Below are 22,483 nucleotides of genomic sequence, written 5' to 3'. Positions count from 1 at the left end.
TTAGTCATTTTATGGCTTTATTGACACTGAATGAGAAGCTTAGACTTGACTTTGGCAAACATCGATCCACACATGACTCTGCTTAGGCCTTTTAGTTTATTTTGAATTTTTCAGCCTCGCCCTGTTACAGGTTTGAGTTCAGCTGCCACCCTGAAATATATGGGCAAGAGAACACAGCAGCAAAAGGAACCAGGCAGAGGCAGATATCAGCTTTACTCGCGAAGGGAGAGACAGCTCACTCCACAGGGCAGGTTCCTTCATCTCCAAAGAGCTGCTCATCCCCAAGCTTCTTTATTAGAACATTGGTGGGCGGTTACAACTGATAGTATACGTTCTTTTCTGGGTACACGGGCTTGCAGTAATTTTCCACTTTATGCATAATAGGGCATCGGCACACTGCGCCTTTATTCATGGGCCCTTAAGGATTAAATATTCCAGACAGGATAAATCAGTAAATGAAGCAATGATAATAACCACATTTTTCCAACACCCTGTGTTCATGTCTCCCCTCGGTACAGGTGCGTCTCTTCATGGACTGCGAGGAGTACCACAGGGTGGACTTCTCCAGGAGTGTGCGTCCGCTGACCTTCGAGGCCAGCTCGGGGATCTTCGTGGGGAATGCTGGGGGGACGGGCCTGGCCAGATTTGTGGTGAGTCTGGCTCTTGTTTCGTTCAGTCTTGTGTGTGTTTGCGTTTGTGTCAATGCAGCATCTGTTGAGTCTGCGTTGAGCGCTAGGTTTCTGGGACAGCTGTTTTTCACTGGTTTATTTATACCAGGGGTGTGATCTGCACCCTACTGGGTGATATGTGAATTATTTCTCTGGCATGACTGTTGCTGCTCTGCATCCCTCATGTCTTTGTGTTTCTTTTTTCATGTTTTGACTGAAAAATATTGTTCAGAATCAGTTATTTCGAATAATTTCTAGACACTGTTACAGACAAAACCCAACAGATACACAGGGGCAAGCATAGGCGACTGTGGAAAGGAAAAACTCCCTTTAAAAAGGAAGAAACATTTGCAGAACCAGGCTCAGAGTTGGCGGCTTTCTGCTGTTCCGGTTGGGGTGAGGGGACAGAAAAAGAAAGGAATAGGACAGACAGGTACATTTCTTGTATCGACTCAGCAATTGTCCCCTCAAGCAGATTGACTAAGAACAAGAGAGTACATAGATTACAAGCAAAACGGTGGTTAGTGTCACATAGTTATGAACCATTGCAAGAAAGAAAGTAGAGAAGTGAAGGAAAAACTGGGAGCTGGTTCCGTATGGTAGAAAACTGTTTGCACCCATTGAGTCCAGATTGTCTCATTCGATCAAGGGATCAGCCGCGATTGATGTTCTTTTCGCGACTCCTCAATCACGGCTCTGGTCCACCTAAGAGACAACCTCTTCTTCCAGGGTTAAATGTACACAGAAAGGTTAAATGGAATGAAATAGATTGACTAAAAGGGAAGAAAAATCACTGGACTGGGAGTAGTGGTGGCAAACTTTGAAATTTGGAACAGTTTAGAGGAAAAAATGAAAGAAAAATTCATAACTTCTTCAGAACTGAAGGGACAGATTGGTGATGTACTGATCTTCCACATTTGACTTCCACCTTCTTCATTAGAATGTGGCGTCGAGAAGTGTTGAGAAATCAGAGTTATGACCACAGGCGGTGCTGATTTCTGCCCTCGGTGCTCTTGTAAAAGAAAATAAACTAGTAACTGCTTCAGCGTTTTGCTCCCAATCACCTCTGATTTGCTGTTTGGTAATTGCTTTGTTTTTCTCCGGTGCAATCTATGATAAGTAGAAAATAGCTTGGTGCAAAGGGACTATCAGTCAGCGGCGCTGAGCAGAACAGAGCTCATCGTAATCAGAGATGACTCTTTTATCGTTGATACGTTCGATCTGGTCCAAAAACTTGTCAGACACTTGAATTCATTCATAACCAGTGGCTAAAAAAGACATGACCTGGTGCTGCTTTACAAACATACAATCCTCTTCTGAGATGACCTTTCGTCCTCTTCTTCTGTGATTTGTTCTCATGAATCACCAGGACAGTTGAAAGAAGGTTTTTTTTTTTCTTTTCCAAGCAGAATTGTTCTCGTTAGGATTTTTAGCGGAGGAACCTGAGGAGAGTTTTAAAGGAATCTAATGAGCCACTGAGGCCGAGTATGTGTTTATTCAGGAGTCTTTAGCCTCATGGGGGAGTCTGCTCGGTTGCTGGGATGATCACTCATGTAGGTTTGAAGTCTACCTTTGAAAGCAGCTCTGACGTCTGCATTGACATCAGCCAAAGGTAGAGTTTCACTCTCAGCCGGTTTTAAATCTCCCTGTAGCATCGTATAAAACCTGAAATATACTTGGCTCACCTTGTTACAGATTAGAGGGACCAGACTCTGAGTCAGACTCTGGAAAGAGTTTGTTTGGATGTACTGCAGCACTGGCGGGGACTTTTATTTATTTCCTCAGATGAGGATTGATTCTCCGGTGTAGTGGCTAGCATGCTCATGTCACTGGGAGATTATATCTATGGACAGATTGCATGTTCTTCCACTGTTCTTTGCGTGCTTTAAGCTCAAAAAACAAGATTGAGGTTAATTACTGACTAAAAATTGTTTATGAACACTAGTGCTGTATTTTCCAGAGTATAAATTGCACTTTTTAAAATTGGTGACTGGTCATGTGACTGACACTGTTCTTCCATACATGCCATTTGGAACCACTAGATGGCACTGCAGCACAACCACTGACTGTTTATAAAGACGGATGAAACTTACCTGACGTCCCCCATAATGTTCTGAGATCTGAGCAGGACATCTCCATATTGAACATTTGAAACCGGTTGTAAATGTGATTGGTCCAGTCTGTCATGTGACCGCATCACGTGATAAGGGCCATTTATGCAAAAAACTTTAACTCAAAAAATAAAATTAACAGATGATTTATGTGAAAATCAGAGTCTGGTCAAGTCAACACAGTTGTAGAAACTCGTGATGAAGACCAGAACATGTTCCGAAACCGGAAGCTTTATATGTTTATTTGCGCTCTGAAAATCGGCATTTTTGAATGGGTTCCAAAGAGACCCGGGCTCTTCTTTGAAACCAGCATCATCGCCCCCTGCTGGAATTTCTCATGTATTACGGCTTTTCTGCACTTCACCGCTATCTTCACCTTTAACCAGTGGAGGTTGGCCCTTGGTCACAACAGGATGCTGCTACAGGACAACCAAAAAATCTCCAGTTAGGGGAGAGTGTCAAACATAAGGTCTGTGGGCCAAAATCCAACCCGCAACTCAGCCCAGATAAAGACCAAGCTAATAGAAAAACTTGCAAAGGAACCATTCACTTTTTAACAGTTCTAACACAGTGCTACAGAAGCAAAGGAGGAGCACTTCGCTGTGTGTGTGTTATTGCTGCAGACTCTTACAGGTCGTCACCTGCAGCTCCGTCTCGCTCACAGCTCCTCCTGCTGCTCTCAGACAGCAGTGGACCCGCAGTGAACGTCTGTCTCCAGCTGCTCACTGTTTGAACTGGCAGGACTGTCAGAGATCCTCCTCCTCTTCCTCCTGCCACGATGCAAAAGGAGCGCTCCTACACTCCCGCGCAGCTTCACATTAAACTCCCCCCATCACTCGCATTTCATCTCAGCTTTAGTTGAAACGCACCGCTTGCTGACTTTCGAATGATCTGTGGAGATTTGAGCATCATTTCTGCAGAGAAAGACGAAAACAGGGCAGTATTTTCACTTTCTCTCTCTTTTTTTTTTTTTTGAATCTCTGTTTTAGTTGAGTTTCTCTCAATATGAGTGTTTGCAGGATTTTATGAAACATGAAGTTTAAAGCCACTTTTCTCCTGGTCATATTTTTTCCTAGCGTCGAGCGTGACCTTCTGAAGCTGGAGTACAAAAATAAAGGTTTTAGCCTTATACCATGGTTATTTTTAGCTCTTTAGATAAAACTGAGTAATGGAAAGAAATGGCAAGTAATCAATTATTTGTATAACGGCTGAATATTTGAATAGTTTTTACAATAAATCCCAGATATCTATGGTTATGTTCTTCAGATTGGCTCCTTCCTTGTTCTAACCTGTATGAGGATCACTCAGAGTTACAGTGAGGTTAAAATGGCAACAGTTTGCATGAAGATAATCAACAAAAAACAGCATTTTAATTGAAAGCGATTACTGAACTCTCTGCAGTTTACATGTCAGTCCACTGGTTGATGCCTTCTTTTTTGTAATACAAGCATATGCACCAAAAACAATATAATGTAAACATTCAAGCTCCTTTGAACTGTTTTTCTTCCTTATATAAAGCCATTTGTTTTCAGTACAAATGGAAAAATGTGTCTCACTGTATGCAGATGATGGTGTGCTGAATATTTGTCAAGATAAGCATTGTTGAATTGAAAAATTGTAAACAGCATAAACTCTCTGGCTCCTTCATTTTCATTTTCAATCAACAAAAACACTTTTTACTATGGAAGAGCAGTGAAAAAGTTTAATTTTCTAAGTTATATAATATACGATTTTTTTTTCAATGCCACTCTTTCATTTTGTTATTTATTGGATTATATCAGCAAAATGTTCTGATGATAATGGGTCAAATATTCTATTACACTGTTGATGGGCTGTTGTTATTGGCTTTATTGCTATTTTTAACCTTTCATTTATTCAGAGATTCAATTGAATTTCACAGCATTTCTCTATTTGTCCAGATTTTACGTTTGTTATACCCAATCATGCACCTTTATTATCAATAAAAATACAAGATGTATAAATGTATTTTGAAAGAACATTTCCTTAACAGTTATTATTTTTTCAATTGAATGCCACTTCTATAATGTAATATGACATAGCGAATTATTTTAGAAGTGTAATAACAATATTGATTCAAATAATATATCACATTATTGGCTCTATTACATTTAAATGGCCTAAACTGTTTTGTTATTGGATTATTCTCACAAACACAATCCAAGTAGCATCATTTTAAAAATGTTTCTGTGCACACCTAAAACTTTTCCTGAAGTGCAAATCAATGCGTTTTCACTTGAAATGTTCTGTAAAGGGCACCTTAGAGTAGTTTAAATGAAGTGGAGAAAGTAGCCTTCTCAGTTTGTTTACGGCCCAAACACATGTTTTCCAGTCTCCATCTCTGCTCCCTGCTCCTTCACCGCCGTTAAATTTCACAGGCCGTTCTTCAATGCATTAAAACCAGGTGTGGGTCCTCCGGCTGCATCTCAATAAACTGGGCTGGAATTGCCTCCAGCGAGTATTTACTGATCCAATATAACGACGGACTCTCAGATTTACAGGGACGATACGTTTTGCCTTCTGATTTCCTGAAGTTGACGACGCAGTGATTTTATAACCTGCTCATATATTCCAGGACACTTAATATGCTAATCAGAATCCTTTTTTTTTTTTTTAAATGTTCCTTTGTATAGTTAGTGACAAATAAGTAGTATAAAGAAGACGTAAGGCACAGTCCCTCTACATGGTTCATTTGTACATTTATAATTTGGATTAATCTGTATTTCCTTATGGAGTTATCAGCTGGAGTGTGACCCAGAATTCCCTCAGAATCTAATCTACCCTACCTCTGCACATAATCAGCCTGTTATAGTACACCAAGAATTCATGCAGGATTTAAATACTATATTAAAAGCTGAAATTTTCCTCCTGGATACGGAATATAAATCCAGATCTCGCACATTCATTCGCATATCATCTGTTAACCTGAAAAATCTGATCAACAGTTCAAAGAAATCATCGATGCAGGTGGAGGCAAATCAATGCCATGCAACATTTTGCAGTTTCGGTTTGTAGCTTCTTTTAAAGATTATGGCCATGTGAGAAATATTCAGGCAGCAGGATAATTATTACCTAGAAAACCTAATAATGAGTCATATTTTTTGTCAACCACTTACTGAAATTAAATGCAAATACAAGCAAAAGTTATATTTTTTTAACATTTGAACCAAAATATCTGTACTTCTGTTCTTTAAATTCCACTCTGTATCTGTATGTATGGAAAAACCGTGTCTCCTTGTACGCAGATGATGGTGCAGTAAATGTTAGTAAAGCTACATTTAATTAGACAAGTGGGCCTCACGTTTGACACCGCTGGTCTAAATTAATATGAGAAAAATAAGAGAGGAAATTCTTAGTGGAGAAGCTCCACACAGACTAGTAATTTAAAGTATATTAGATGGAAATAAAAGCTCAGTTTTGGAGCGGATCCTCCTCGGAGACCAGTCCGTCTCCACCCACACAACATCGGCGGTCTTTAATGAGTCTGCTGAGTCTGCTGGTGTCAGTCAGAAAGCTCAACACACTCATAATTCCACAAATATTCAGCTGGCATGAAAGAAAAAAAAAAAAACAACCTTTTTCTGTTAAAGCAATGATAATTTCTTCACTAGTATCCGTAGTAATACTTAAGTTCTCTCCTCACAATTGTCAAACATTTGATTGAAACATGACTTTAAAGCACATTTCTACAAACCTGACATGAAACACAGTGTGGCTTCTGATCAGGATGTTCAATCAGAGGTGAAATAACTGCTTTTCAGAGTTTTTCTATAAGATAAATACAATTTTTCCAATGTATATCATAATTTCTCTGTAAATGTTTTTATATAAATTTCCCTCCACTGGGACTTTCAGGTGAACGATAAACTTGACAAGCATGAACAACAAGACGTGAATTCTGTAAGTTATATTTATGGTATGGAGGGAGAGGTGGATAAACTGTTAGAGGCGGAGTGAGTGTGTGGGAACTGTCCGCTGAAGTTTAATAAAACTTAATGACATGGTATGAACTAAATTATCAGGCAATATAATAGCTTTTCTTTTTTTTTCTCTCCTCCTCCAGGGCTCCATCCAGCAGCTGGTGTTGAAGTCGGATCCCACGGCCCCAGATGACCAGTGTGAGGAGGATGATCCTTATGTGTGTACAACACACGCACGCACATGCGGGCGCACGCACACACTCGTGAATCTGCAGAATAAACTCAGTCACTACAGTTTGAGCCTTTCTGCAGTGCAATGTTAGAGCTGTTGCTCCCTCTGCTGGTAGAAACTGAGAACTACAGCAAAATCTGCGAGAAAAGGAAAAATCTGCTCAAAAGATTAAAATACTTTTACTTCATTTATTATACATATTATTTTTGACGACATACTGTATATAAATATTTTTTTAATTTTTTTTCAGTCTAATTGCACAAATAATCTCATACTTCTGTATAAAATGTGCATTTTTCTAATTTTATTTCCATTTTATAATCTCTAAAATCTCTATATTCCCATCTTAAAATAGTAATGACCTCAAATTCATCTGTTAAATGTTTGAATATCATTAATCTTTTGTCATATTTGGTGTTTTCTTAAAGATAAGGAAAAGAATCATTGAAGCATTGTGGGAACCAAACTCTGAAATCTGCCTTTTTCTTCCTCCTCTGAGACTTTATTTTAATCTTAGATTGCATTTGGTCCCATTAATCTTTTCCTTCTTCCTCTGGTATTTTTATCCCCCTGATTTCTCGTTTATTTCCTCTCCTTATCCTCACCGCAGGCGTCCGGGTACGGGAGCGGTGACGATACGTACGAGGACATCGAGAGACCCGACGAAGTGAAGAAGATCGTGGAGGAGAGGGCGTTTAACATGGTGTGTGTGTGTGTGTGTGTGTGTGTGTGTGTGTGTGTGTGTGTGTGTGTGTGTGTGTGTGTGTGTGTGTGTGTGTGTGTGTGTGTGTGTGTGTGTGTGTGTGTGTGTGTGTGTGTGCAGCAATCCTGACGCTCTCTGAAATAACTTGAAAAGTGTACAAGAGGTCAGCAGAGCCTTGAGGCAGGGATGGAGAGAAACAACAAAACAGATCCACGTGTGATTTTATTGTCAAGAAGAAAATAGTTTTCATTCATCTTTATTCTGTCAGCTAAATTCAATGACATCAAGGTCTAATGGCCAATGGAAAATGGGACATTTCTGGAAAGAAACGCACCAGAAAAATGAAATCCTCCCTCAAAATGTGAACTCATTCTGAGATTTTGTTTGGGTTAACTTTATTTTGATTTAATTCTATTTTATTTAACTGAAGTAATTCTGACCTGTTGTGCAAAAGTTGAAGATGAAATATTATTGATAAAATATAGTGCCCACCCTTATGAGCAAAGACACAAATGAAATGGTACTTGTGTATTTACTTAGTATTATTGGTAAAATTCAGTTTGGCACATACAGAAATACCTGTTTACACACTTTTTCTCTTTTGGTTGATCATAAATCTTGGAACTTGGAAGACCGTGGTTCTGTGAAAATGTGGATTGCCTATGAAATGGTAAAATCACAAAATCATTGTTAAACTATTAATAAATTGTCCTATCATGTTTTATTTTTGATAAATTGACACCAAGATCATTCAAACTGTCCAACTTGCATCTCGGAGCACAAAGGCAACTTAGGCCAATCAAACTGTGGCCATCCTGAAAAAATGGCCGCCATCTTGGATTTTTAGATCTGATTAAAGTTAAGAACAATCAGGCAAAATGTCATGCTTGGATTGTAATTTGCACAATTTTTCCATTTTCTGCTCCGCTAGTTCCCGGAGCCCACCGACAGCACGCCAGTCCGGGCTCCGCCCACTGAGGTGACCCCAACCGATGACGAGGACATGGAGGAGACTTCTGGACAGGAAGTGGAAGCGAGCACAGCTGGAGGTGAAACACACTTCCTGTTTTCAGAGTCACATAAAAAAAAAAAAACAACAACAAAAAAAAACACTGGCGCTCCTTTAGAAATGCTCCTCTTGTTGTACTTCTGGGTTTGACCAGCAGATGGTGCTAAAGCAACTGGGTTCAGATTGTCTTAATGTTATTTTCATTATCATATAATCAGTTTTTAACCTTCTCTCGTGTTTTTTTGTTTTACAGTGAAACCATTTGAAACGATAACTGTGACCTCTAAGCCCAGCGTGGTGAGTAAAACCTGTTCTGTGGTTAGGTCTGTGGTATCAAACATAAGGCCTGGGGGCCAAAACAGGCCCACAACAGGCTACATGGATAACAAATTATAACCGTTTAGAACAATCAATAACCGTGTACACTTTGTAATCTCTGTAAGGAATAGATGTTTCGAAGTTGGAGATAGTTTATGAGTCTTGGATTTTGTCTTCCACCTGGGAAATCCAGGTTCAAGACCCGCACACCGCAGATTTAAGGATGAAGTTGTAATCTTTTTTCCCACATTTCATGTGGTGACATTTTAAATGTTAACTCAAGTTAAAAGGGTAAATAAAAAGGCTGATGATTGATTATTGATTTTAATTATGAGTCATTATGCAGCCAGAACCTTAAAATGAAAAAGCATTTTGTTTAATGCACTTTAATTTGATTTTGGCCCATGTTTGCTTCCATACTAGTACAGTTATCCACATACATAATTAATACATGCGGTAGGGATGTCCCGATCAGGTTTTTTTGCCTCCGAGTCTGAGTCCTATCATTGTGAGTATCTGCCGATTCCGAGTCCCGATCCGATTCTTTTCTAATATAGTAAAATATGTACATTATCTATAAAAAAAACTATAAAACTCATGAAAAGTTCTCCTTTTTTATTTTCTTAACGTCAATTCAAAACAACACTTAGAACAGTGCATTTCTGTGACTGAAAATAACAATGAGAAAATAAAACAATTTTCTCTGTAATTACATCTTTCTGTAGCACGGAAAACCTCTCATTTAACCCATTAAAGCCGGGCGTGTGCAGCAGTGGCCAGAAACGTTCAATACAAAGTTAGGAGGCAGTGCAGCAACACGATCTGTACCCGGAAACAGGATCAGTTATGCATATGTGTGAGTTTGGTGCATTTCATTGCCCAAGAAACAGCTGACTAGCGCAAAGAAGAAGAAAAAAAGACCCGGCGTCAATGGTAGAACTGCGCTACAGCGCTTCCGGGTTCAATGATAGAATTGCGCAACAACGCCACTACCGTAAATGCATCCCGGCTTCAATGGGTTAAAAAGGAAATTAAAGAAAAAATTAACATATGTATCCAACCGAGTCCAAATCGGGAGGAAACTTCCGATCCCGAGCGAGTCCGTAATCACGTGATCGGGGCCGATTTCCGATCACGTGATCGGATCGGGACATCCCTAACATGCGGCGTAATGTTACATTGATTTAAAGAAAAAAAAAAAACTGCCACAGCCAGAGTTGCGTTCAAGTTGACTCGGGGATGCGATGGTAGCTAACGAGTGGAGCGGTGTGGCAGCTTTTCTAACAAACTGGAAATACTGCTTTGTGTAGGCTGTGTCAAACAAAGCTGGTTTACAACACAGTAGATAGTAGATCATCACATTTTAATAAATAGACTGAGTCACCTGGTGGGCCTCTCTGGTACTGCTCTTGGCTGCTTCAGTTCTTATCTCACAGATCAATGTTTTTATGCAAGTATGGATACTTGTTCCTCAGTAGACCATGAAATGAGGTGTGGGGTTCCCCAAGGCTCAATGTTAGGTCCCATTCTTTTTAACCTCTACATGCTTCCTCTTGGGGACGTCATCAGGAGACAGGGCATCAGTTTCCATAGTTACGCTGATGATACTCATCTGTACATTGCCGTGTCTTGTGATGACTCAGGGCCGATAGAAACCCTTTTTAACTGTATCTCAGACATCAAGTGGTGAATGTTGATGTAACAATTGTTTAATCTAATTTTGATTTTAACCTATTTGTATTTATTTTGACTTGTTTTTCTAAGATAGATCAAATCTCAGTTGAATAAAGTGGAGTCGTCACGCTGCTTAAATCCTTGCGAAGTGACAGAACTGTGAATTTTTGTCTCGTCTTCCTCTCTCAGCCTCTCCAGATGTCTCCGGGACAGAAAGGAGAACCGGGAGACCCGGGTCCGGCCGGTCCTCCGGGACTGCCCGGACCTCCAGGACCGGCCTTGGGGGAGGGATCGGGAGCTGAGCCTGGACCACGGGGCCCACCAGGACCACGAGGACCTGAAGGGCCAGCTGGACCTCCAGGGACCAATGGAACGCCTGTGAGATTAACTGATCAAAAAATGCTGTCTTTTGGTCCAGATCTCCGTCCAGCTGCTCAGCTGATGTTCATGATTCTTTCGTTTTTGTTTTCTGTTTTAGGGAAGCAAAGGTGAAACCGGCCCACCGGTGAGTGAAAACTCCTGAGTCTCCTTCAATTTTCAATCTTTTCTTTCAAATCACTGGCAGCGGCTTTATTGAGCGTTTTACAACATCTGGATGTCATCAAGGCCCGTAACTCAACATTGCATCGAACACATGAAAATATCAAATGTTGCATTTCATGTAACTTTAAATGTCTTTTCTCATCCTGGCAGGGATTCCCTGGAATACCTGGTCCTCAAGGAGAGAAGGTCAGCAGTGTTTCTTACATCTAATGATAGAATCCTGTGTTCTTGAAATCAATAACTTAGATGAACAGAGAAACGCTGTTGACGGTTCCTGATTAATGAAGCCCAAGCTTGACGCTCATATTTCCCTCTTGAATTAAAAACAATCCTGTAAATACACCGTGTGTTACGCTGTATCCTGTAAATATTTTAACCTGTAATCGTCCCTTTGCATCTCGAACACGAATAAATGTTTAAATATGAAATGACAATTTTCACATGGATAAACTAAAACTGCATTAATGCTCCTACAATTGTTTATCTTGTTTCTTTTAGGGTGACCCTGGAGTTGGACTACCTGGTCCTCCAGGGCCTCCTGGACCTCCCGGTCGACCCAGCAAGTCTTCAGTGTCCCTGGTAAGTAGTGTTTCTCATGACGTTTGTAAACTGTTACGAACTACCTAAAGTCTATTTTTACATTGGTATCTGCAGGATTTGTTGCGGAAAAAAGATCTTTTCGCCAAAAGCTTTGCAAACTTCCTGTACCTTGCTTCCCTGTAGTGACCCCTACTGGCCAGACTGTGCTACAGCAGTGTGCCTGTCGGGTTCAGTGTAGCTTCCCCGCTGATTGATGACTTCTGCCTTCAACTGATGGTTCACAGTGTTTATTTGAGCACAAAACCTTCCATTTCGTTAAACATGGAGTGAACACACGCTGTAAACACACCATGAGAGCTCAAAGAAATAAAGAAAACATCAGTATACAGATGTACTGACAATCATTTCAACCTTTAAAATGATGAATTCACCATATTCTAAACTATACATATTTCTTAAGCCTCCATAAAAATCATTAATAACAACCATTTAAATTGTTAATAAATGTTATTTAACACCAACAAGGAATCAGTACCAGTTGTCATCACGACTGAGTGAACTGTTACATTTATAACCCCAAAATACTACCAAAACAATAAAAAGTGCTACAAATTAATATACACAGTACTCAAAATATATATGAACCTTGTGCCTTGTGCTGAATACAAAAATGTGATATAAAGTAGAAAAAAAAAACATTTTTCCTGCTGTTTTTTTTACTTTTGTGCAATCTCTTAACAGTTGAACATGAAGAGCTGCAAGCAGGCGGCTGAATCTCAAATAAACACTTTTCATTCAGCCTGTAGAGTTTTATATCTGTGTTCCCAGCTTTATAATGTCTCCGTCCATTCATCCATGAAAAGTTTTAATGGCTTTATCCTTTTATTTGATCATTATTAACTCGCAGTATGGCCATTAGCAAATCATATTAAATCCAAACTATTCCCTCTGAGGCTTTTTATCTTCTTAGAAATAAATAAATAAGGAAATTAAAATGATTAGATGGATGAAAAAAGAACAAAAAAAGCTCATTTTGTCTTTTTATTCTCATTATCCTAAACCCGCACAAACCTAAAGCCATTTACAAAGTTGTAGTTTTATTTGAGGATTCACACACACACACACACACACACACACACACACACACACACACACACACACACACACACACACACACACACACACACACAAAGTGTGTAATTAAATATATCCCATTCATCGTCAACTTTTATGTTTTTTTTTTAAGGTTCTTTTCTCAATATTTAAAAAGTATTTCATAAAGTTTGGTCAACTTCTCTAGTTTTGTTACAATAGTTTATTTTGCAGATGTGGAGCTGACTCCAGCTGGTAAGAGTTAAAAGGTGAAGGACTCCTCCTCAAAATCACAAATACAGAAAAAATAGCACTTCAAAATCTTATTTTCAAAGGCAGTTTGTGGACTTCCTAGCCGGTGTTTCAGTGTGTGATTAATATTTTTTAAGCATGTTTCGAGGTAAAATGTGGGTTCAGAAATGAGTCAGGAGAAGAAAAAACAACAAACTCGTCCCTCATTAGAGTCACAGACCTCTGCTAACATGCATGTCTTTGGATTTTTGGATTTATTGAGATGAACTTGTGCAAACCCAGTTTGGAAACTTGGAGAACTGAAAGTTATTGTGATCATGATATAAACTATTGTGAAAAACAAAACAAAATGTTGTAAAAAAAAAAATAAATAAAATAAAAAATGCATGATGAAGAAGAACATGGAAACTCTGCAAAATAAACCCTGGAAGTGTTACTATGATGGAACTGCAGATCAATGTGGACTGAAATTAAAATAAAACATTTTGGGTCCAGAATAATTTACTGTAGATGACTGGCCTTGCTGACTGATCCTGTGCCGTTTCCTTCAGGAGGGGTCTGGATTTGAAGATTTCGACAGCGACGCAGAGATTATTCGCGTAGGTGCATTTCTCTCTCTCTCTTCTTCTGACGCCAGATCAGACGTTAAGCATATAATCCTTTAATGCTCCCAGGGTCCTCCGGGACCTCCAGGCCCTCCTGGACCTCCAGGACGCCCGTCTGAGGGGCCGCTCAGCGGACCGCCGGGGCCCCCGGGGAGAGACGGGCTGGATGGGCAGAAGGGCGAAGCTGGACTTCCTGTGAGTCACAAACTCCACAACTTCAACAAAATCTGAACATAAGAACTTGAAGTTACGACATAAACTGAATCACTGTCATCCAACATCTTTTCTTCAACAGTTGTGTTGATTCCTTTTTTTTTTTTTAGTAAAACTGGAGAAAAACTCTTTGATGCCAGACTTTGATTCCTGTTCTGTTTGCAGGTTATTGAGGACTGGTTTAGTGGTTCTGGTTCTGGTTCTGGTTCTGGTTCTGGGTCTGGGTCTGGGTCAGGGTCTGGTCAGGTATTAGCCTGGAGTGAAAAGACAGTATTTCCCCCAACTCTGAAAATCTCATGTTCATGCACAGCTTTCCTGCCACCGCCTTCATAAAAAGAGCTAAATATTTATATATGTGATCAAAGTTTCTTATTTAAAAGCAAAATAATCTGCTATGGAATTGAACTTAACACCAGATTATCAGAGCAATTTAAGAAACTGAAACTTCTGCTGAGAAATCTGATATTTTTCTAAATATAAAGACAGGAGTTGGTCAGCTGGCCCATATTGACACAACGCACTGGACAAAATGAACTAAATGAAGCCATTTCCTCTCTGCCTGGTAACAAAAAAATGAAAATAGTGAAAATTTTACAAACGATACATTCAAGAGTCATCATCAGTTAATGATTTTTTTTTTCATTTGACCAATAAAAGAATTTAAAAGGAAATGTTAATGAAAAATCACTTTTTGGTGTCGTTCACTGTGAATTTTTATCAGCAAATCATTTTAAAAGCATCTCAATCAAGGATTAACGTGATCTATTCCTTTAATACATTTTTTTTAACTGATTTGAAACTTATTCTAAGTGGATTTGAGAAAATCTATACTTAAGCTTTAAAGCTTAAAGCAGAAAATGGTCCCACATTATCCATAATTTTTCTTAATAATCATTTATTTTTTTGTGACAATATAAACATTTTCAGCACATATACTCTGTGTCACAGCAAAGAAAAGCTTCATAGTTTATTTTCTAAATGTCATTATATCCCTGATTTTTGATCAGTCCAGCACAGTCAAGATGACATTCAGCTGTATGAGGCCGCTGAACTGAAATCATTTTGACACCCCTGCTCTAAAATTTAATTATTATATTCAGCAGTTTATGGATTAAATAAAACCCAGCCAATACATGTAGTCTGTGTAAAAACTACAAAATAGACTAAAATAGTGCACATTTTTCTTTAAAGATGAATAATTATATGCCTGCTTTGTTATCTGTGGTAATAACCGTAATGATAAGACACACTTAAAGTTCATGTTTTGTCCTTAATTATCCTTTAATAACCCAAATATAATATTTTTCTAACTCAGGAGCTGAAGTAATGAACATGATGTTGATTATGTTTGCAGCTGCAGCATCTGTTGAGGGAAATGTGTCTTTTTCTAAAGTAAACTTAGCAGCTTTTACTAACAGCAAAAAAATCTAACTGTTTAAATGTTTCACTCACATTATTTTCTGAACAGTATTGGTTCTCGTCAGGTCCTTTGAGCTCATTATCTGCTTTTATCGTGTTTTCTTTATGAGCTCCGATATTTTAACAGGGGGGGTGAAAAAGCACCTGCACACCTCCATATTACATTCACATTTTCTTTTCTCCAAATTATATAAGTAAAAAAAATACAGAAATAAATTTAGGCATCAAAATAATGAGGAAATACATTTTTGAAAATATCACCACATAAATAAATCAGTAGGTTGAAGTCAAAATGGCACAGTCACATTTTATAGGTTTTCTCATGAAAAAAGAAAAGATTTTTTTGTATGATTTATTGGTGCATAAATGTATTTCTTGACCCATGTTTATGTTTATTTTTAATTCGCCATTGCACACTGCATGCAGGCTGTTTTTCTACCTGGTAGCAGTGAAAACAGGAGATATCGGATCATTATGGGATGCTGTCTTGCAGGGAATTGATGGAAAAGATGGAGATCCGGGACCTGCAGGAGAGAAAGGAGACAAGGTGAGAATGGTGAACACGAAGCTGAACTTAAACATGTGACTTTGAAGGTGGCATCAGTTGTCCTATAGGAGGCGCCGCTGAGCTTTTTTTTTTTCATTTTCAAGAAGAAATATGTATTTCTCTTCCTTTCAAGGTTTTTCTCCCTTACACTAATAGCGGAAAAGACAGAAATGACTGTTTTAGTGTAAACTCAAGTGTGAAATCTTCAGTTTTGTTAAAAGTCAGACTACATATGAAAACCACAGCAAATGTACCCGAATCTGTCCAAAGTCACATCACAGTGTATTTTACTGAATTCATATTTAGATCAGGACAATATTCTAATTCTCGCTGCTAATACAGAACCTAAAAATCAATAATGAAATGTACCTCCTGAAAGTAAGAACATCGCTTCACGATTTTCATATTTTTTTAGTTACAATCTACACTTTTTTTTCCACATTTTTTGTTTTTTCCAGTTTCAGTTGTAAGTTTACCGTTTGTTTTCCGTAATGTAAAGCTATTTTTGTCTTTTATCATTTTTCACATTGTTACCCCCCAAAAAAATATTTTTAAGCAATTCCATAATAAATTACTTCAATCATCCAATTTTCCAATAATGCCTTTAAGACAAAATAGAGGCTTTTATTGTGATATGAAAGGTGAGGTTTTAAAATATTTTCTCCTTCAAATCAAAGTTAAATTTTGCTCATGTTTTTATTATGTTTGCTTCCAATTCCCATTTTTTGTCACACATCCATGTTATTGGCGCTTATTTCCTATTGCAGAGTTGCTAAAAGAAAATAATTTCAAAGTAAAAAAAAACAATTTCATTGATGCAAGCCAGCCTGGATTCCACCACTTCAGTTTTTGCACGAGCCGATCTCTTACAATCCGCCTCAAACTAAACCCCCTCCTGATGTAAAGAGCCCGGCTCTTTATGTTCTGTTTAAATTAGGCGTGACTTCTCAGTGTGATTCGATTGTGTTTTGTGTGTTTCCTAAAGGGAGAGCCTGGTGTGAGCGGGCAGCCAGGACCAAAGGTGAGACTAATTATATTCACAGAAAGAAACAGTGGGGTTTCACACCGAGCAATGAGTTTCACCCACACAACAGTATTGATGTTAAATTGAATATTGCAACATTTATCAATAGATAACAAAATTCACTTAATGTGTACGTTCAGTTGCTTCCTAATTATTTTTTGCAGATATTTGAGAGAAATGATGGCAAAACTAACCAAGAATCAACAAAAGAAATATATTTAAGCTGTATAATAATCAATAATGTAATAATTTTGGCCCTTTTGATTGCAATAAAAGCAATATCATAATAAATTTGGCCAATTTTAATAAAGCCAATAATATAATGATTTTAACCACTTGAGCGGTAATGAAGCAGGCAGTGTAATAGATTAGATTAGGTGATTTTCATTGTCATGAAACTGATAAATTACAAAATTGTGGCCCTTTTGTTAATGTAATGACTTTTTTTTTTTTATTCAACTCACAGTGTAATAAAATGTTGTTTTTTTTTAACATTTTAAAATAATCAGTTATCAGCTATAGCTGAAGTAGCATTAAATGTTCTGGAAATTAATGCACATATATATCATAAAATCCCAATAAAAAGATGTGATCAATAAATGAAGTATTAAATGTAATAAATGCAGCCAACAATGTAACAATGCATAAACAAAACTGCAGTTCTTGAAACAAAAACTACAATTTCTTTATGAAAAAAATAATTCAAATAGATACTCGTTATTTATTAATTTGTGATACTGTCGGTCTCAAAATTGTCAAAAAAATCTTTGGTTCTTTTGATATTGGATTCATTATATCCAGAATAGGCACAGTCATTATGTTATTTGATACCACAAGGTGCTTTTATCCATGTTTTTGGTATCTGCTACATTTTTCCTCAGGAAAAAAAAAGAAAAAAAAATCACCTTATGCAGATGATGTGATGATGTTTTTATGAAACCTGATTCCAACTTTCCTCACTGAAATGTTCCAAGCTGTGTTAGTTTCTGGCATTTTTCACATTCATGTCAAACAAACAAAATTCTGTTTAGATAATTAGGGACCGAGCCCCGGAGGGCAAGGTGGCCGCAGGCCACCTTGCCCGTAGGGCAAGGTCTCTATTGTATTTCGTTCGTTTGTCGTTCTCGTTCTCGTTCTCCTTCTATATTTAGGGACCGAGCCCCGGAGGGCAAGGTGGCCGCAGGCCACCTTGCCCGTAGGGCAAGGTCTCTATTGTTATTCGTTCGTTTATTGTCGTCGTTCTATATTATTAGGGACCGAGCCCCGGAGGGCATGGTGGCCGCAGGCCACCATGCCCGTAGGGCAAGGTCTCTATTGTTCTTCCGGTGTTTCTCCTTCATTATTATACTGACCTACCAAGTAAACGCAAATTTGACCCCCTAAACATGCACGAAAACTCACCAAATTTGGCACGCACATCATGACCGGCGAAAAATTTTATAAAATGGAAAAATTAACTCCATCTGCTCTCTAGCGCCACCTAGAAACAGTAAAATTGTCGCTACAGCCCGCATGAATGTTGTAGAGAGATCAAACCAACGTTGACGCGTTCGTCTCGTCAAGATCAACATTTCACGTGCTGACACCCCTGACCTAAATCCAACAGGAAGTCCGCCATTTCCCTTTCAAAGTAAAATTTTGCTCAAAATCACTCCTCACGAAAAAATTATCTCCTCCGAGACCGTTTGTCGTACAGACATAAGAGTCACGCGACGTGAAAGAGGACAATTTTCTCTACAAAAGTTGTGAACAACTTTGTCAAAAGTCCCACGGTATGGATTTTATTAGCGTTCAAAGTTGGAAGTCTGAAATCCTGCCTTGCTCCGGCCCTCATCCGTTATAATGGGGAAAAAAGGAAAAAAGTCGCCTTTTTTCAGCACCTCGAACAAGTGTTGACTGCGGCTAAACCGTGACTCCTATCAACAAACCGAGCCCACGGAAAGTTCCAGCAGGTTCTCCCGAACAAGATGATGTAACATAAGTGGGGAAAATATCATATTATATGTATGTTTTCACAGGTAAGAAAAGGTGTGCGCTCTGCATTTTTTTTGCTCTCAGTTATAATGAAGCCGGATGGGGAAAAATCTCGCGCTTCTCACAAACTGAGGCCTCTGGGGTCCAAACTAAAAGTCTGACTGCTCTGAAAGCCTCACCAACTGAAAGACAACAAATTTTCCTATCAAACGTGATATTTTTTGTTTAGTTAGGCCAAACAGCAAAGGAACAGGAGCAGTTGTTTCCCCAAAAAAGACTTTTATTTTCTCCTCTCTCCACTCTAACTCACATTACCATATATGGGCATGCATTGCAGTTACACAGCTGACAGCAGCTGTCAATCAAACTCTGCCACTGATTGCCTTCATTCAGTGACTGTCAAAAGCAGCTGGGAGAAGCTAACAACTCCATGTTAGTGGATGACTGATGCCACCAGCTCCATGTTAATGGATGGAACATGCTAACAACTCAATGTTAGTGGATGGGAGACGCTAACTACTCCATGTTAGTGGATGGGAGATGATAACGACTCCATGTTAGTGGATGGGAGATGCTAACTACTCCATGTTAGTGGATGGGAGATGCTAACAGCTCCATGTTAGTGGATGGGAGATGCTAACAACTCCATGTAAGTGGATGGCAGACGCTAACTAGTCAATGTTCGTGGATGGGACATGCTAACTACTCCATGTTAGTGGATGGGACATGCTAACTACTCCATGTTAGTGGATGGGAGATGCTAACAACTCATTGTTAGTGGATGGGAGATGCTAACTACTCCATGTTAGCGGATGGAAGATGCTAACAATTCCATGTTAGTGGATGGGAGATGCTAACTACTCAATGTTAGTGGATAGGAGATGCTAACTCCTCCATGTTAGCGGATGGAAGATGCTAACAATTCCATGTTAGTGGATGGGAGATGCTAACTACTCCATGTTAGTGGATGGGAGAAGCTAACAACTCCATGTTAATGGATGACTGATGCCACCAGCTCCATGTTAATGGATAGAACATGCTAACAACTCAATGTTAGTGGATGGGAGACGCTAACTACTCCATGTTAGTGGATGGGAGATGCTAACTACTCCATGTTAGTGGATGGGAGATGCTAACTACTCCATGTTAGTGGATGGGAGATGCTAACTACTCCATGTTAGTGGATGGGAGATGCTAACAACTCCATGTAAGTGGATGGCAGACGCTAACTACTCAATGTTAGTGGATGGGAGAAGCTAACTACTCCATGTTAGTGGATGGGACATGCTAACTACTCCATGTTAGTGGATGGGAGATGCTAATTACTCAATGTTCGTGGATGGGAGATGCTAACAACTCCATGTTAGTGGATGGGAGATGCTAACTACTCAATGTTAGTGGATGGGAGATGCTAACTACTCCATGTTAGCAGATGGAAGATGCTAACAATTCCATGTTAGTGGATGGGAGATACTAACAACTCCATGTTAGTGGATTACAGATGCTAACAGCTACATGTTAGTGAATGGGACATGCTAAAAACTCCATGTTAGTGGAAGACAGATGCTAACAGCTCCATGTTAGTGGACTGGGCATGCTAACAACTCCATGTTAGTGGATGACAGATGCTAACAACTCCCATGTTAGTGTATGGACGTCTCAGTCGTGGGCTGGCGCGGAGGCTCGGTCCCGACCAATGCCGCTTGCGGCTTTAATTATTATACTAACGCCCAAAGAAACGCAAATTTGACCCACTAAACATGCACGAAAACTCACCAAATTTGGCACGCACATCATGACCGGCGAAAAATTTTATAAAATGGAAAAATTAACCCCATCTGCTCTCTAGCGCCACCTAGAAACAGTAAAATTGTCGCTACAGTCCGCAGGAATGTCGCAGAGAGATCAAACCAACGTTGACGCGTTCGTCTCATCAAGGTCTACATCTCACGCGCTCACACCCCTGACCTAAATCCAACAGGAAGTCTGCCATTGCCCTTTCAAAGTAAAATTTTGATCAAAATCACTCCTCACGAAAAAATTATCTCCTCCGAGACCGTTTGTCGTACAGACATAAGAGTCACGCGACGTGAAAGAGGACAAATTTCTCTACAAAAGTTGTGAACAACTTTGTCAAAAGTCTAACGGTGTGGATTTTATTAGCGTACAAAGTTGGAAGTCTGAAATACTGCCTTGCTCCGGCCCTCATCCGTTATAATGGGGAAAAAAGGAAAAAAGTCGCCTTTTTTCAGCACCTCCAACAAGTGGCGACTGCGGCTAACCCATGACTCCTATCAACAAACCGAGCACACGCAAAGTTCCAGCAGGTTCTCCCGAACAAGATGATGTAACATAAGTGGGGAAAATTTCATGATTTATGTATGTTTTCACAGGTATAACTTGGTGTGCGCTCTGCATTTTTTTTGCTCTCAGTTATAATGGAGCCGGATGGGGATAAATCTTGCGCTTCTCACAAGCTGAGGCCTCAGGGGTCCAAACTAAAAGTCTGACTGCTCTGAAAGCCTCACGAACTGAAAGACGACAAATTTTCCTATCAAACGTGATATTTTTTGTTCAGTTATGCCAAACAGCAAAGGAACAAGGAGCAGTTGTTTCCCCAAAAAAAGACATTAATTTTCTCCTCTCTCCACTCTAACTGAAATGACCATATATGGGCATGCGGTGCAGTTACACAGCTGACAGCAGCTGTCAATCAAACTGTGACACTGATTGCCTTCATTGAGTGACTCTTAAAAGCAGATGGCAAAAGCTAACTACTCCTTGTTAATGGATGGGAGATGCTAACTACTCCATGTTAGTGGATGGGAGATGCTAACTACTCCATGTTAGTGGATGGGAGATGCTAACTACTCCATGTTAGTGGATGGGAGATGCTAATAACTCAATGTCAGTGGATGGGAGATGCTAACTACTCCATGTTAGTGGATGGGAGATGCTAACTACTCCATGTTAATGGATGGGAGATGCTAACAACTCAAGGTTAGTGGATGGGAGATGCTAACTACTCCTTGTTAATGGATGGGAGATGCTAACTACTCCATGTTAGTGGATTGGAGATGCTAACTACTCCATGTTAGTGGATGGGAGATGCTAACTACTCCATGTTAGTGGATGGGAGATGCTAACAACTCAATGTTAGTGGATGGGAGATGCTAACTACTCCATGTTAGTGGATGGGAGATGCTAACAACTCAATGTTAGTGGATGGGAGATGCTAACTAGTCTATGTTAGTGGATGGGAGATGCTAACAGCTCCATGTTAGTGAGTGGTAGATGCTAAAAGCTACATGTTAGTGGATGGGAGATGCTAACAGCTACATGTTAGTGGATGACAGACGCTAACAGCTACATCTTAGATGAAGGGAGATGCTAACAACTTGCATGTTCATGGGTGGACGTCTCAGTTGCGGGCCGGCCGGGAGGCTCGGTCCCGACCAATGCCGCTTGCGGCTTTAATTAGGGACCGAGCCCCGGAGGGCAAGGTGGCCGCAGGCCACCTTGCCCGTAGGGCAAGGTCTCTATTGTTATTCGTTCGTTTATTGTCGTCGTTCTATATTATTAGGGACCGAGCCCGTAGGGCATGGTGGCCGCAGGCCACCA

General features: G+C 39.5%; 1 protein-coding gene across 2 annotated transcripts in view; it reads left to right on the top strand.

The window, feature by feature from the left end:
* Positions 1-22,483, top strand: part of LOC115394556 (collagen alpha-1(XVIII) chain-like) — an 86,040-nt gene that overhangs the window by 38,251 nt on the left and 25,306 nt on the right. For both annotated transcript variants that reach the window (XM_030099897.1, XM_030099898.1), the window contains exons 5-17: positions 519-650; positions 6,861-6,935; positions 7,560-7,652; positions 8,584-8,701; positions 8,915-8,958; positions 10,843-11,031; positions 11,132-11,158; positions 11,347-11,382; positions 11,695-11,775; positions 13,632-13,679; positions 13,755-13,880; positions 15,811-15,864; positions 16,850-16,885. In XM_030099897.1, the coding sequence (XP_029955757.1) occupies positions 519-650; positions 6,861-6,935; positions 7,560-7,652; positions 8,584-8,701; positions 8,915-8,958; positions 10,843-11,031; positions 11,132-11,158; positions 11,347-11,382; positions 11,695-11,775; positions 13,632-13,679; positions 13,755-13,880; positions 15,811-15,864; positions 16,850-16,885 (1,059 nt within the window). The remainder of the gene's footprint in view (positions 1-518; positions 651-6,860; positions 6,936-7,559; positions 7,653-8,583; positions 8,702-8,914; positions 8,959-10,842; positions 11,032-11,131; positions 11,159-11,346; positions 11,383-11,694; positions 11,776-13,631; positions 13,680-13,754; positions 13,881-15,810; positions 15,865-16,849; positions 16,886-22,483) is intronic.

Source organism: Salarias fasciatus, chromosome 9 (assembly GCF_902148845.1).
Source record: "Salarias fasciatus chromosome 9, fSalaFa1.1, whole genome shotgun sequence".
NCBI lineage: Eukaryota > Metazoa > Chordata > Actinopteri > Blenniiformes > Blenniidae > Salarias > Salarias fasciatus.
This window is presented reverse-complemented; position numbering and strand designations above follow the sequence as displayed.